At 49.7% G+C, this 15,459-nt stretch overlaps 2 protein-coding genes across 4 annotated transcripts; both read left to right on the top strand.

Moving 5' to 3' along the window:
* Window positions 1-1,352: 1,352 nt before the first annotated feature.
* On the top strand, window positions 1,353-3,557 carry C21H19orf84 (chromosome 21 C19orf84 homolog). 2 transcript variants are annotated; one of them, XM_023182262.2, is made up of 2 exons: window positions 1,353-1,591; window positions 2,439-3,557. In XM_023182262.2, exons 1-2 carry the CDS (start codon window positions 1,521-1,523, stop codon window positions 2,965-2,967), a joined length of 600 nt encoding a protein of 199 aa, XP_023038030.1. In that variant the 5' UTR covers window positions 1,353-1,520; the 3' UTR covers window positions 2,968-3,557. The 2 variants fall into 2 exon arrangements, with proteins under 2 accessions (XP_023038030.1, XP_023038031.1); XM_023182263.2 differs by having other exon boundaries at window positions 1,353-1,466.
* Window positions 3,558-3,887: 330 nt separating this feature from the next.
* LIM2 (lens intrinsic membrane protein 2) lies at window positions 3,888-11,974 on the top strand. Of its 2 annotated transcripts, none has more exons than XM_023182637.2 (5): window positions 3,888-3,937; window positions 4,426-4,732; window positions 9,632-9,781; window positions 11,247-11,381; window positions 11,621-11,974. In XM_023182637.2, exons 2-5 carry the CDS (start codon window positions 4,432-4,434, stop codon window positions 11,680-11,682), a joined length of 648 nt encoding a protein of 215 aa, XP_023038405.1. In that variant the 5' UTR covers window positions 3,888-3,937; window positions 4,426-4,431; the 3' UTR covers window positions 11,683-11,974. The 2 variants fall into 2 exon arrangements, with proteins under 2 accessions (XP_023038405.1, XP_023038406.1); XM_023182638.2 differs by having other exon boundaries at window positions 4,426-4,606.
* The last annotated feature ends 3,485 nt before the right edge of the window (window positions 11,975-15,459 follow it).

Genomic DNA, 15,459 nt, shown 5'->3' on the forward strand with positions numbered 1-15,459 from the left:
ATTTATTTTTGAGACAGGGTCTCACTCTGTTGCCCAGGCTGAAGTGCAGTGGCATGATCTCAGCTCACTGCAACCTCTGCCTCCCAGGTTCAAGCCATTCTCCTGCTTCAGTCTCCGGAATAGCTGGGATTACAGGTGCCTGCCACCACGCCCAGCTAATTTTTGTATTTTAAGTACAGATGGGGCTTCACCATCTTGGCCAGGCTGGTCTCAAACTCCTGACCTCAAGTGATTCGTCCACCTCGGCCTCCCAAAATGCTGGGATTAGAGGCGTGAGCCACCAGGCCAGGCCCCTAACCACGTTATCTACTGTATCTCCCTACCTCGGTGCCTCTATTTCCCCTTGCCCTGATTTGACATCTTCAGGTACTTATTCTTACAGAATATATGCTATGTATGTGTCATCTGTCTCCCTTACAAGCATGCAAGTTTCCTGAGAGTAGGGGCCAAGTCTGTTCTGTCCGCAGTGTGCAGCCTGGAGGCCAAAGCATAGCAGGCATTGAATATTTCTTAAATGAATGCATGTAAGAATGACGACTGCTTCTCAGCAAAACACTGTCACAACTACCAGCAATAACAATAAGTAAATATCATTTGTTCAGCCTAAGTGTGGTCCAGATTCTGTGCTTACTAATACACGGGTAATATCACAAGAACCTGGACGATAATATTAGCCCCATTTCTCAGATGGAGAAACTAGGGCATAGAGACTAGAAGGACCTAGAGTTACAAAGCAAGTTAGGGCCATGGCCCCTAGTAGAACCCAGCGCTTAGAATAAATAGCTAAGGCCCCCAAACCATCTACCACGCCCTCTGCCCTGGGGAGTGTCCACACGTCCAGAGTTCCCTACCTAAAATGTCCCTTGAGTCCTAAATAATCTGTCTTGAGGATATGGCAGGAATAAACAGAGAATGAGAGAGAGACAGAGAGAGAGAGAGAAGGGGGCAGGGGTCCCGGGACTACTGGATCTGAGAGAGGAAGGGGTCTGGGGACCCAGAGTTCAGGGTCTGAAGAAGGAGGGGCTGGAGCATGGACTCCCGGGTTTGAGAGAGGAGGGGCTGGGGCCCTAGACTTCCGGGTCTGAGGGAGGAGGGGGCTGGGGACCTGGACTCTTGGGTCTTAGGGAGGAGCTGGGGTCTCGACTCCTGGGTCTGAGGGAGGAGGGGCTGGGGATCTGGACTCCTGGGTCTGAGAGAGGAGGGGCTGAGGGGGTGCTGGACGCCTGAAGTAAGCGGTCTTGAGGAACTAGACCCAGGGCCCCACCTGCGCTCTTTCTTTCAGGGGCCCGGATCACTCCGCGAGCCTCGCCCCATTTCTGACCTGGCCAAGCCCCGCCTCTCTCCGCCTGGGCCCCTCCCCAAGCTTCCCGGGCCCTCGAAGGATCTCCGAGGCGAAGTTGCTAGAAGATACTTAAGAGGGCCCCAGGGGAGATGGAACAACCAAAGGACGGGGCTGGGCCCGAAGGGTGAGACAAAGACCTCCTGAGACGGGGACAGAAACCCAGAGAGACGAGGGGACCATGAAAACGAGAGAGAAAGGGCGCACTGAACAGACCTGCATAGAGAATCAGGAAAAACAAAAAAGGCTCAGGTGTCATCACATAGAATCTTAGAAGAGCTTAGTGAGAGTTGAGCGAGATATTTGGAAACAGGCGGAGACCGGGTGCAGTGGCTTATGCCTGTAATCCCAGCATTTTGGGAGGCCGAGGCGGGTGGATAACCTGAGGTCGGGAGTTCGAGGCCAGCCTGAATAACATGGAGAAATCTGTCTCTCCTAAAAATACAAAATTAGCCGGACATGGTGGCACATGCCTGTAATCCCAGGTATTCGGGAGGCTGAGGCAGGAGAATCGCTTGAACCCGAGAGGCGGAGGTTGCGGTGAGCCAAGATCAGCCATTGCACTCCAGTCTGGGCAACAAGAGCGAAACTCCGTCTTTAAAAACAAAGAAAAGAAAAGAAAAAGAGCTAGAAACAGATACTCATTGAACAGAAATTTCCAAGAATAAACCAAGAAATGTGAAGACTCCAGGGATCCCCAGAAGGCTGGAGAAATCGTGGCTCTCCACTGTTTTAGCACTTCCCAGACCCAGCCCTGTTATTCGTGGCTTTGATACCATCCAAACCCATCTTTGACTATAAACAAGTTAAGGTTTGGAATAGGAAAATGGTTTGTCCAAAGATACACCACCAAAAGCGAGGCGGCCAGGAATTGGAACTGAGTTCTGTCTGATGCTGCAGTTCATGGCAGAGCTGTCTGTTTCTCTAGAGAGACCTGGGTTAGAAACAAAAAGAGAGAGAGAAGCGGGAGAGCAAGTCACAGGTGGGCACAGAGGATGGAGAGATGGCTGCCTTCCGCAGAGGTGCAGAGACAGCCTGGCAGTGAGAAACAAGGAAGTACGGAGACGCTGAGCCCCACTGACCTGTCTTTTTGTTCTAGGAACGACCTGTCCCTGCCGTCATCTGGGACTGAGCCATGGCCCCCTGCGCCTCTCCCAACCCCGCCACCCTGGCTCCTGAGCTCCACAGACCCTGCCCACCTGGGGCTCCCGGAGAGCGTGGCCTCTGTCACCGTGCCCATACGCCTGGACACCCTCTCCTGCCTCCTGCACAGCGCCCTGCTGGGGGTCTACACCTTCCAACAGTCCTTGCCCTCTTGCTCCTGCTACCCGCAGGCAGGCCACACTCAGCCAGGCGCAGTCAGGAGGCCTCCCAGGGGACGCGGGGGCTGGGAAGTCAGGCACAGGCCAGGCTGGGGCCGGGGCCCACATCGACGAGGAGGCCTCGGGAGAGCTGAGCAGCCAGAGAGGGGTCGGGCGGGGGTCCCTGGGGCTGGCCCCAGGACCCCACCAATGACACTGCCATCAGCACCAACACTGCCTGCCCAGGATGGGAAGAAGGAAGCTAGAGGTCCAGAGCCACCCCTGGAAACACCACCGGCTGCTGAGGACTGGGAGACAGAGTACTAGGACCCTGGAGGGTCCAGCACCTGAGACTGCAGTCACCCAGGAGGGTTTTCCTGGGGCCCGGAGTGACCTCAGGCCTGTCAGAAGAACCCCAAGAAACATCTTCCATCCTCCCCTCTTCCCAAAACCATAGTCCCAGGAGTAGCTCCTGTGAGCCACTTGGTGAACCTGACCTAAGTCACCTGAATCCCAAGCCAGAAGAAAACCCTAAACCTCATACCCAGGCCTGTCTCCTTGATGGCCTCAACTCCATTCCCAACGTCATCCCCAACCACAACCACAATCCTTACCTCATTCTCAATCCCCAAGGTTCCCCGAGCCCCATCCCCTACCCTCTCCCTAACCCCAGAGCCACTCCTACCAGCCTCTCTCTTCCCCACTGTCAATCCCTATTCCCAAACCCATTCATTCCCATCCCTGTCACCAGTCCCAACTCCACTTCTGCGCCTCAACCCAAACCCACCCTCGTTACCAACCCCTTTCTCCTCATTCCCTATGTACCTCAGCCCATCTTTAATGTCCTCTGAATCTACAGCTCCAAAGAGCCCCATCCTCAACCTTAGCCACAGCTCTGTGTCTGTCCCCACGAAGAATAAACAATAAATGTGTGACTCTCCCTGTATCTTGCATGTGTGTCTGCGTGTGTGTGCTTACACAGCTTGGACAAAGCCAGGGTTGCTGTGAGCAAGGCTGGCTACAAGGTAGTGGGTCCAGGGGAGGGTCACAGAGGTCAGTGAGCAGGGGCTGCGGGTAGGGAGTCCCCTGGATGCCTGCTTCAGCAAATTCCATTTGAGGCCTCTGCCACCACTGCATTTCTGATTGCTGGAAGCTGCTGGATCGTGGGACCATTGTGTAGGGAGGCTTAAGGGATTTGGGGAACCTATGGGGGCCAAGAGGCCAGTGACCAGGCTCAGCTCAGTCTGCACAGAGGGGCCGTGGCAGAAGGAGGGCTCGGGCAGGCTCTGCCACTCAGGTAGGCACCAAGCATGGGACCCGTAGCTCCCTTTTCCCCAAGTCCCAGGAGTCTAGAGTCCCAGCTCCTCCTTCTCCCAGGACCTGGTGTCCACCCCCTGGACCCTAGCCCCTTCCTTACCCAGCACCCAGGAATCCAGGCCCCTGGGCCCCTCCTCACCTAGGACTCAGGAATCTAGGCCTCCAAGCTATTCTTTGCTCAGAGCCTGGAAGTCCAGGTCCCCGGCCTTCTCTTCCCCAGGACGCCAGGCTCCAAGAACCCAGCCCCTCCTCCCTGTCATCTTTCCAGGATCCCTACCATCCTCCTCCCTCAGACCCAGGAGTCCGGGCCCCCAGTCCCTTCCTTCCCAGGACCCAGGTGTCTAGGTCTCCATCTCCTTCTCCCAAGCACCTGGCATCCCACTCCTGAGCCCTCTCTTCCCCCAGTTCCCTTCCTCCATCAAGTCCCAGGAATCCAGCTCCAAACCCCATCTCTCCCCTTCCCCGCAGATCACCATGTACAGCTTCATGGGTGGTGGCCTGTTCTGTGCCTGGGTGGGGACCATCCTGCTGGTGGTGGCCACGGCAACAGACCACTGGATGCAGTACCGGCTGTCAGGGTCCTTCGCCCACCAGGGCCTGTGGCGGTACTGCCTGGGCAGCAAGTGCTACCTGCAGACAGACAGCATCGGTGAGCCCCCCGGCCAGGGTCCGGGCCGCGCCTGGGGAAAGAGCAGGGCGGACCTCGGGGCCCAAGGACACCTGTATTCCAGATGGAGAACTCTGCGGCTCAAAGAGGGAAAGGGAGCAACCCAAGGTCACTCACACGGAGGGGGCAGAACTGGTACTGCAGGGTTGCTTTCTAGCTGCAGTTACATGGGGTGCTGGTTTGCAGGTTAAGTTGGGAGAGGTAGCATTTCCTGACGCCTCAAAGGTGTCATGCACAGCAACTGGGGATAGTGTCACGAAACAGCATTTTCTAAATATCTGAGATGGACCAAGAACTATGTTAGGTACCAGGGGATACAGAAGAAATATGGGCCCTGAATTTGCTAAATACTGCATAATGTAGCATGAAGTATTTTTGCCTACTTATAATGTACCAGGCCATAGATAGAGAGATACATAGAGATATATAGTATAGTGCATGCTGCATAACATCTATAATATATTAAGTTAGTATATACTACATTATGTATAACATACGTAATTTATATTATTACATATAACTTATGTATAATATATGTAACTACATATATACATTAATAAATTAATATACAATATAGGGTATTATACATGTACCTTTATTATATAATAAATTACTAATACATAATATAGTGTATATAATATGCTACATATTATATAATAAATAATGCACATATAATATATTGTATATAAGATGTAAAATGCATTATGTTACACATTCATTATCTAATAAATAGTATATATTATACTACATATAATATAATAAATTAATATTTCATATATTATACAATATATTATAATAAACATATAAAGTAGAGAATATTATATTGCACACTTATTATATAATATATTAATAAATTTGGCCAGGTGTGGTGGCTCACACCTGTAATTCCAGTACTTTGGGAGGCCGAGGTGGGTGGATCACCTGAGGTCAGGAGTTCGAGATTAGCCTGGCAAAAGAGGTGAAACCCGGTCTCTACTAAAAATACAAGAATTATCCAGGCATGGTGGTGCACGCCTGTAATCCCAGCTACTCAGGAGGCTGAGGCAGGAGAATAGCTTGAACCCGAGAGGTGGAGATTGCTGTGGACCCAGAAGTTGCCACTACACTCCAGCCTGGACGACAAACAAAGGCTCTGTCTGAAAAATAAATAAATAAATGGAAATTAATTAATACTATATAATATATTGTGTATTACTACTAGTAATAGTATTAATAATACCTGGCATTAATTGAGTGCTTGCTATGCGCTATGTGCTATTCTAAGCACTTTACATGTGAGGGCAGTTCAATTGTATGTAAGAGTGACACATGAGATGTGACCTCAAAATTCAAACATCCTCTTGAGTAGTTGAGAGGAAGAGCTAAGCGCCACTGAGTGCTGGACGTGACAGGCACGCCCACCCATTTCTCCCTGAGCCAGCCCTGAGAGAGAGGTAGGACGATGCTTGTTTGCTGGAGGGGTAGACTGAGGCAGGGAGAAGTGGAAAGACTTGCCTTGGGCCACCAGCTTCAGAGTCCCATCTGCCTGACTCCACACCTCCTTCTCATTTCTGGCTGTCTCATCTGTGACGCTTCTACATTTCTCCTGCTTCAGGCTGGGAATTCCCCGAGGGACAGCCCTGAGCCGCCTTTCTGTCTTATCTCTGCCAGGGATGCAGGAGACAGGGAGGCTTGGTGAAGGTCTTCGGGTTTTTTGTTTGTCTGTTTTTGTTTTGTTTTGTTTTGTTTGAGACAGACTCTCGCTCTGGTAATGGCGCTATCTCGGCTCACTGCAACCTCTGCCTCCTGGGTTCAAGCAATTCTCCTTGCCTCAGCCTCCCAAGTAGCTGGGATTATAGGCCCCCACAACCATGCCTGGCTAACTTTTGTATTTTTGGTAAGAGACAGGGTTTCACCATGTTGGCCAGGCTGGTCTTGAACTCCTCCTGACCTCAGGTGATCCACTCGCCTTGGTCTTCCAAAGTGCTGGGATTACAACTGTGAGCCACCACACTCAGCCTCATTATTTCATTTGATTTGATTTTTGTAGAGAGAGCATCTGGCTGTATTGCCCGGGCTTGTTTCAAACTCCCGGCTTCAGATGGACAGGGTGGCTCAGCCTGTAATCCCAGTACTTCGGGAGCTGAGGTAGGAGGATCGCTTGAGTCCAGGAGTTTGAGACCAGCCTGTGCAACGTAGGGAGACCCCATCTCAACAAAAAATAAAAAATTAGCTAGGCATGGTGGTGTGCTCCCCTGGCCCCAGCTGCTCAGAAGGCTGAAGTGGGAACATCACTTGAGCCCAGAAGTTCGAGGCTGTAGTGAGCTAAGATGGAGCCACTGCACTCCAGCCTGAGTGACAGAGCAAGACCCTGTCTCAAAAAATAAGAAGAAGATACAAGAAATACTTAAAAAGAAACCCTCCTGGCTTCAAGCAATCCTTCTGCCTTAGCCTCCCAAAGTGCTAGGATTCCAGGTCTGAGACCCTGTGACCGGCTGGAATTAGTGTGCTAGGGGTGCCGTAACAAAGTCCCACACACCAGGTGGCTTGAACAAGAGCAATGTGTTGTCTCACAGTACTGAGGCCTAGATGAAGATGTGGGCGAAATCACTTCTTTCTGAGGCGTGTGAGGGAGAATCTGTTCCACCTCCCTCCCTCCCTGGCTTCTGGTGATTTTCTGGGAATCTTTGGTGTTCCTTGGTTTGGAGATGCATTACTCTAATTTTTGCCTTCCTCACACATAGGCATTTTTCCTGAAAGCGTGTCTTGTGTCCAGATTCCTCTTTTCATAAGGACGGCAGTCTTTGTTTTATGTTTTGTTTTGTTTTTGAGATGGAGTCTTGTTCTGCCGCCCAGGCTGGAGGGCAGTGGCATGATCTTGGCTCACTACAACCTCCACCTCCCGGGTTCAAGTGACTTTCCTGCCTCAACCTCCCGAGTAGCTGGGATTACAGGCACCCACCACCACGCCTGGCTAATTTTTGTATTTTTAGTAGAGACAGGGTTTCACCATGTTGACCAGGCTGGTCTCAAACTCCCGACCTTAGGTGATCCACCTGTCTTGGCCTCCCAAAGTGCTGGGATTGCGCTGGGCAGGAGCCACCAGGCCCAGCCCAGTCTTTGGATTAGAGTCTCACCCTACTCTAGCGTGATCTCTTCCTAACTAATTATATTTGCAAAGATTCTTTGCCAAATAAGGTACCATTCTAAGGCACTAGTCACAATTTCAACATAAAAATTTGGAGAGGGGGACAGAAAGATATAACTCAACCCATAAAAATATCCATGGAGAACCTATCAGGAATTTCTCTCACTGAGGCTTCTACAAGACAAAAGACTGGGTTTTACGAAGATCCTAGACTTTTTACTTTTCAACGGCAAGATGCAAGGTTTAAGGTATACCATTTTCCTAGGTGCTCCAGCAGACAGAATAGCCAAGCAGTTAGGAGTGCGGGCCTTGGAGCTTGGATTCCGACTCCAGCCCTGTTTCTAATTGTGAAAGCTTGGGCAAGTCACTTTACCTCTCTGGGTCTCCATTTCTTCACTTGAAAAATAAGAATAAAAATGGTGCTTATAGAATAGGAGTCTGGAGGAACAAATAACATCACACCTGGGTAGTGAGCCTGGCGCATAGTTAGCTATTGCCAAAGGAGGAAGAGATTATTATTATCTTTCCCACAGCATCTCCTGAGGGGCCAGCACTGGGCAAAGCACAAGAGAAGAATGGCCCCAGTGCTCAACACTCATTCATTTCACGCATTTATTGAGCACCTATTATGCACCAGGTGCTAGGTGCTGGGGACCCAGTGGTGAATGGGACAGCAAGGCCCTTGTCCTTGCAGAGCTAAGGATTTACTGAGGAGAGACAGACATTATAAATAAGTTAAAAACAAGTAAATAGGACATTTTCAGATATAAGCAAGTAGTATAAAAGAAATGAAAGAGAGGCCGGGTGCGGTGGCTCAAGCCTGTAATCCCAGCACTTTGGGATGCCAAGACGGGCGGATCACGAGGTCAGGAGATCGAGACCATCCTGGCTAACGCGGTGAAACCCTGTCTCTACTAAAAAATACAAAAAACTAGCCGTGCGAGGTGGCGGGCACCTGTAGTCCCAGCTACTCCGGAGGCTGAGGCAGGAGAATGGCGTAAACCCGGGAGGCGGAGCTTGCAGTGAGCTGAGATCCGGCCACTGCACTCCAGCCTGGGCGACAGAGCCAGACTCCGTCTCAAAAAAAAAAAAAAAAAGAAATGAAAGAGTAGGCTGGGTGCAGTGCCTCATGCCTGTAATCTCAGCAATTTGGGAGGCCAAGGCAGGTGGATCACTTGAGGCCAGGAGTTTGAGACCAGCCTGGCCAACGTGGCAAAACCCCATCTCTAATAAAAATACAAAACTTATCCAGGCGTGGTAGTGTGCACCTGTAGTCCCAGATAATTAGGACCCTGAGGCAGGAGAATTGTTTGAACCCCGGAGGCGGAGGCTACAGGGAGCTGAGATTATGCCACTGCACTTCAGCCTGGGTGACAGAGGAAGACTCAGTCTCAAAAAAAAAAAAAAAAGAAAAAGAAAAAAAAAATGAAAGAAATGTGAGAGAGAATAGTAATTAGCAGGAAAATATGGGCAATCAGCATTCATTCAATCATTCATTCATTCAACAAACATTTCCCGAGGCCAGAATGCAAACCAAATGTGTGGTGGGGGTGTTTATGACACAGAACCAACCCAGTGCCTATCCTCAAGGAGCAATCAGGCTGGAGGGGCAGACAGACAAAGAGAGTCACAACCCTTAGCCGTGGGTAAAGATGATGACTGAGGGGTGGGGAGATGCTTCCTAGAGGAGGGGTCATGGGAGATAGGCTTTGCAGGATGAGTAGGAGTTTGCCAGGTGAAGAAGAGGGCATTTGCAAAGAAGGGAAGGATGAGCTGGGTTAGGGATATGGAAAGGGGCAAGGCATTTTCATCTCAGAGGTAGCAGCATCTCTCACTTAGAGCAGGGGAGGCGTGGGAGTGACCATGGGGTGCTCCCACAGCATACTGGAATGCCACCCGGGCCTTCATGATCCTGTCTGCCCTATGCGCCACCTCCGGCATCATCATGGGCATCATGGCCTTCACTCATCAGCCCACCTTCTCCCGCATCTCCCGGCCCTTCTCTGCTGGCATCATGTTTTTTGCCTCAAGTGAGTAAGCCCACCCTCTCCCTACCCCTCTCCTCACTGTCATCTCAAACCCCAATCTGTCCCCACCCCTCAACACCGTTCTCACCCCTTACTCCTCCTCACACTCAACCCCACCCCACCCTAATCCCATCCCCACACCCAAACCCAACCTCATGACTATTTCTAGTTCCGGTCTATTCTGACACTAGCTGGTGTACTACAATTCAGTTCTGGCACTAATCACCTAAAATTTGTGTTTGACTCCACAGGTTAAGACCACAGTCCTTAGCAAGACTGCCTCCACCTCAGCTACAAGCTGCAAGCAGGGTGCCTGGGCAACCCATGCTTTTGATCCACTGGCTACAAACTAGGAGGTTCCCAAGACCCACTCAGATTCAAAAATTTGCTGGAATAACTCACAGAATGCAGGAAAGTGCTATACTTACAGTTATAGTTTCATTATAGAGGACAAAACTCAGGCCCAAGCAAATGAAGAGACACAGAGGGCAGAGTCTAGGAGAGCCCAAAATGCAGAGCTTCCAAGCCTTCTTCCTGTGGAGCCAGGGGTCACCCTCCCAGCACACAGATGTTTTCACCAATAGGGAGCGCCATTGAGCTTCAGTGTCCAGAGGTTTCATTGGAGTCTTGTTAGATAGGCATGACTGATTGAATCGTTGACCATTGATGGAACTCAGTTTCCAGCTTCCTTTCTTCCCCGATATGAAGTTGCTCAGAGCCCCAACCCTCTAATATCATGGTTGGTCTTTCTTTCTTTTTTTTTTTCCTTTTTTGAGATGGAGTCTCGCTCTGTCCCCCAGGCTGGAGTGTAGTTGCTCAATCTCAGCTCACTGCAACCTCCACCTACCCTCCCGGGTTCAAGTGATTCTCCTGCCTTAGCCTCTTGAGTAGCTGGGATTACAGGTGCACACCACCACACCCAGCTAATTATTATTATTATTATTATTTTGTGTATTTGTAGTAGAGATGGAGTTTCACCATGTTGGCTGGGCTGGTCTTGAACTCCTGACCTCAAGTGATCCACCTGACTCAGCCTCCCAAAGTGCTGGGATGACAGGCCTGAGTCACTGTGCCTGGCCTGGTTGGTCTTTCTGACAACTACACCCAACCCTGAGTAATCTCATCTCAAATTCATAAACTCAGATTGGACCCAAGAGGCTCAAGAATGACAAAGACCCTCCTATTACTCAGGAAGTTCCAAATATTGATTCTCCCTTCCAGGAACCAGAGACAATGGCCAGTAACATTATAAAGCACAACCATGTCCAACCCCATCCCAAACCTATCCCCCAATCATCTTTACCCCTAATTTCAGCTCAACCTCCATCCTCACTCTTATCCCCACCCCCAACCCACTTCTACCCCTTTCCCCAATCTTAGTTCCCACCCCCATCATCAGCTCTCTGCCCATCTCCAAAACCACACCCAGCCTTAGTCTCACCTGCATCCTCCTGCTCTCTCTCCTTAGCCCTTTTTGTCTTGTTGGCCTTGGCCATCTACACTGGAGTCACCATCAGCTTCCTGGGCCGCCGCTTTGGGGACTGGCGTTTTTCCTGGTCCTACATCTTGGGCTGGGTGGCAGTGCTCATGACGTTCTTCGCAGGTACTGGGGGCAAGGGGTGGGAAGGTCAGTGTCCGGGGCAGAGCGGGCAGCAGATCAGGTGGAGGATGATAGGGTGTCCCACATGGGTCCCCCAGCACTGGGTCAGGAGGAAGACTCCAGGCCTATGGAGTCTGGGGTCGTGGATACCCAGGGAGAAAGAGAGTAGGGTGTTGGACTCTCTTGGGGTGGAAATGGGGCTGGGGCGGTTTTGAGGGGGTCAATTTGAACTTCTCATGCAGGGATTTTCTACATATGTGCCTACCGGGTGCATGAATGTCGGCGCCTGTCTACACCCCGCTGAGCCCAAATGTGTCACCTAACTTCATCTGGAAGTTAAAGTGAGGCCACTGAAGAGGAGGAGGAGAGTCTAGAGGCCTGAAATCCTGGTTCCTAGGGGAATGAGGGGGCTCAGTTCTGGACTCTGGGTTGCGGGGGGGAGGTTGACTCCGGGTCCTAGGCCGGAACGAGGAAGAATGGGGCCTGTGGGAGGGAGCTGAGAAGACTCAAGTCCCCACCTGGCTGGCAGGTTGTTAGAAAATTGGAATATCCATTAGAGTAACTTTCTGAGGTCTAATAAAACTGACGTGAAACTACTAAAGTGTTAATCCTTGAGGGACTGGGATGGGGAGAAACAGCTGTAAGGGTGGTGGGTGTGGGCAGAGGTGCTTTTTTGTGTGTTTTTCTCGTTGTTTTCGTCATTGTTTTGAGATGGAGTTTCGCTCTTGTCGCCCAGGCTGGAGTGCAATGGTGCGATCTCAGCTACCTGCAACCTCTGCCTCCTGGGTTCAAGTGATTCTCCTGCCTCAGCTTCCCAAGTAGCTGGGATTACAGGGGTCCACTACCACGCCTGGTTAATTTTTGTATTTTTAGTAGAGATGGGGTTTCACCATGTTGGCCAGGCTGGTCTAGAATTCCTGACTTCAGGTGATCCACCCACCTCCGCCTCCCAAAGTGCTGGGATTACAGGCGTGAGCCACCTGACCCGGCCCAGGGGTGCTGTATTATGGAGGCCCGACCTTCTCAGTTTCTGCAGGGAGAGGAACAGAGATCAATCAACAGTACCTGTCCAGGAGCTCGCCGCAATTCAACTTCCAGAAAATGGATGTGTAGGATAATTGGACAAATGAAAAGATCTCTGAAAAAACTCCCTGCCCACCCCCCCACCCCCAGTTGACTCTCTCCAGCCTCCTTTCTCCTCCCATGATGCATCCGTTCAAAGGAAACACCAGAACCCTGAGCCTTCACCTCTGGAACCTGCTCTTCACACACTATTCGTGACCGTGATCTTCTCTTCATTCACTCATTAGTAATTCATTCTATTAATTGATGCTGGCTGGGTGCGGTGTCTCACACCTGCAATCCCAGCACTTTGGAAAACGAAGGCAGGTGGATTGCTCAAGCCCAGGAGTTCCCCAGGCAGCACGAGAAAACCCCATCTCTAAAAAAAAAAAACACGTTAGCTGGGCATATTGTTGTGTGCCTGTCCCAGGAGGGTCGCTGGAGTCCGAGGAGACAGAGGTTGCAGCGAGCTGTGATCACACCACTGCACTCCAGCCTGAGCGAGAGTAAGACTCTGTCTCAAAATAAAAAAGAAAAAGAAAAAGAAAATAAATGGTTGCTAACTGCCGTGAGATTTACTAATGTCTATCATAAAATAAGACTATTTCACAAGGCTGATTCTAATGAGACTATTTACTACAGCTATGCTAATAAATATTATGTTTATAGAGGTTTATTCCCTAAAATAATATTTACTGGGGCCTCCTCAAATAAAAATAATACTGTATGTATAGAGGCTTTCTCTAATCATAATGACAATTGAAGCTTTCTCTAATAATTTATTGAGGCCTATTTAAATAGAAATATTTGCCGAGCCTTATTCTAGTAATCATATTTATAGGGGCTTACTCTAGCAATAATAATGATATAATTATGACTCCAGGCCCAGGACTCCAACTTACCTACTCAACCTACTTACTCCACATTTCCACTTGAAGAGGCATCTCCAATCTCACATATCCAAAAATAAGTTCCTGATCTCACACACACCCTATGTGTTCCTCCCATGGTCTTCCCCATCTTAGGAAATGACAACCCCATTTTTAATTTTATTTATTTATTTTTTGAAATGGAGTCTTGCCCTGTTGCCCAGGCTGGAGTGCAGTGGCACGATCTCGGCTCACTGCAACCTCCGCCTCCCCTCCCCGGTTCAAGTGATTCTCCTGCCTCAGCCTCCCAAGCAGCTGGGATTACAGGTGTCTGCCACCACACCCAGTTAATTTTTGTATTTTTAGCAGAGACGGTGTTTCACCATGTTGACCAGGCTAGTCTCGAACTCCAGACCTCGTGATCCACCCACCTCAGCCTCCGAAAGTGCTGGGATTACAGGCGTGAGCCACCATGCCCAATCAACAACCCCATTTTTATCCAGCTACTCAAGGCAACAACTTTGGGATTCAACGTTGGCTTTTTTTTTTTTTTTTTTTTTTTTTGACAGGGTCTCAGTCTTGTCCAGGCTACAATGCAGTAGCGTGATCACACCTCACTTCAGCCTCCACCTCCCAGGCGCAAGTGAGCCTCCCACCTCAGCCTCCTGAGCAGCTAAGACTACAGGCATGCACCACTATGCCTGGGTAATTTTTTAATTTTTTGTAGAGATGGGGTCTTCTTATGTTGCCCAGACTGGTCTCTGTCTACTGGTCTCAAGTGATCCTCCCACCTCTGCCTCCCAAAGTGCTGGGATCACAGGTGTGAGCCACCTCAGCTGGCCTGTGTCTGCTTTTGGTTTCCTGTAAATCCTCAAAGACAGCACCTGGCACATGGTAATCACTCAAAAGAACATTTGTTGAACCATAAATACTTATTCAGGCCAATTAATAGTGCTGTTTATTGACTTACATAAAGTATTATTTATTGAGAGGTACTCTAATGATATTGAGATTTAATATCCTTTTATCATTATAATAGCCATTAAATATTATGACTAGAGTGAGCCTCCACAGAAATGATAATGCCTTCCATAATAACTGTTTACCATTAGCATTCATTTCTTTATTAGAACGTAGGTTAATTGAGGAGTAGTCTTTTTTATTTTATTATTTATTTTTGAGACGGAGTCTCGCTCTGTCACCCAGGCTGGAATGCAGTGGTGCGATCTTGGCTCACTGCAACCTCTGGCTCCCAGGTCCAAGCGATTCTCTTGCCTCAGCCTCCCGAGTAGCCAGAATTACAGGCGCACGCCACCACACCCAGCTAATTTTTTGGAGTCCTCCGTGGCAGATGGGGGCTACTGAGGAGCTTTAAAGTCTGGGAGAGGTTGGAAGGGACTGGAGAAAGTTGGAAGAGACCTGGGGTGATTCAAAGACTCTGACAGTGCTGAAACAAGACTGACAGAGACCTAAGAAAACCACGTGGCCAAGCAGGTGACAAGAGCTGTGGACCCCGAAAATCTGAGACAGGTCTCAGTTAATTTAGAAAGTTTATTCTGCCAACGTTGAGGACGTGCACCTGTGACACAGCCTCAGGAGGTCCTGATGACATGTGCTCAGGGTGGTCGGGGCACAGTTTGGTTCTATACATTTTAGGGAGACATGACATGTCAATCAATACATGTAAGAAGTACATTGGTCACGAGGTCAGGAGATCGAGACCATCCTGGCTAACACGGTGAAACCCCGTCTCTACTAAAAAATACAAAAAAACTAGCTGGGAGAGGTGGCGGGTACCTGTAGTCCCAGCTACTCCGGAGGCTGAGGCAGATGAATGGCATGAACCCAGGAGGTGGAGCTTGCAGTGAGCTGAGATCCGGCCACTGCACTCCAGCTTGGGCGATAGAGCGAGACTCCACCTCAAAAAAACAAAACAAAAACAAAAACAAAAAAAGAAGTACATTGGTTCGTCCAGAAAGGTGGGGACAACTCAAAGCAGGGAGGGAGCTTCCAGGTTACAGGTAGGTGAGAGACAAATCGTTGCATTCTTTTGAGTTTCTTTTTTTTCCTAGATGGAGTCTAACTCTGTTGCCCAGGCTAGAGTGCGGTGGCACAGTCTCGGTTTACTGCAACCTCCACCTCCTGTGTTC

The sequence above is a fragment of the Piliocolobus tephrosceles genome, chromosome 21 (genome assembly GCF_002776525.5).
Source record: "Piliocolobus tephrosceles isolate RC106 chromosome 21, ASM277652v3, whole genome shotgun sequence".
NCBI classification, from domain to species: domain Eukaryota; kingdom Metazoa; phylum Chordata; class Mammalia; order Primates; family Cercopithecidae; genus Piliocolobus; species Piliocolobus tephrosceles.

Bases quoted from the DNA above. Each gene is read 5' to 3' on its own strand.
- C21H19orf84 (XM_023182262.2), top strand. From the start codon at position 1,521: ATGAAAACGAGAGAGAAAGGGCGCACTGAACAGACCTGCATAGAGAAT. The intron at 1,592-2,438 runs GTGTCATCACAT...TTTTTGTTCTAG, and splicing joins GAAAAACAAAAAAGGCTCAG to GAACGACCTGTCCCTGCCGT.
- LIM2 (XM_023182637.2), top strand. From the start codon at position 4,432: ATGTACAGCTTCATGGGTGGTGGCCTGTTCTGTGCCTGGGTGGGGACC. The intron at 9,782-11,246 runs GTGAGTAAGCCC...CTCTCTCCTTAG, and splicing joins CATCATGTTTTTTGCCTCAA to CCCTTTTTGTCTTGTTGGCC. The intron at 11,382-11,620 runs GTACTGGGGGCA...CTTCTCATGCAG, and splicing joins GCTCATGACGTTCTTCGCAG to GGATTTTCTACATATGTGCC.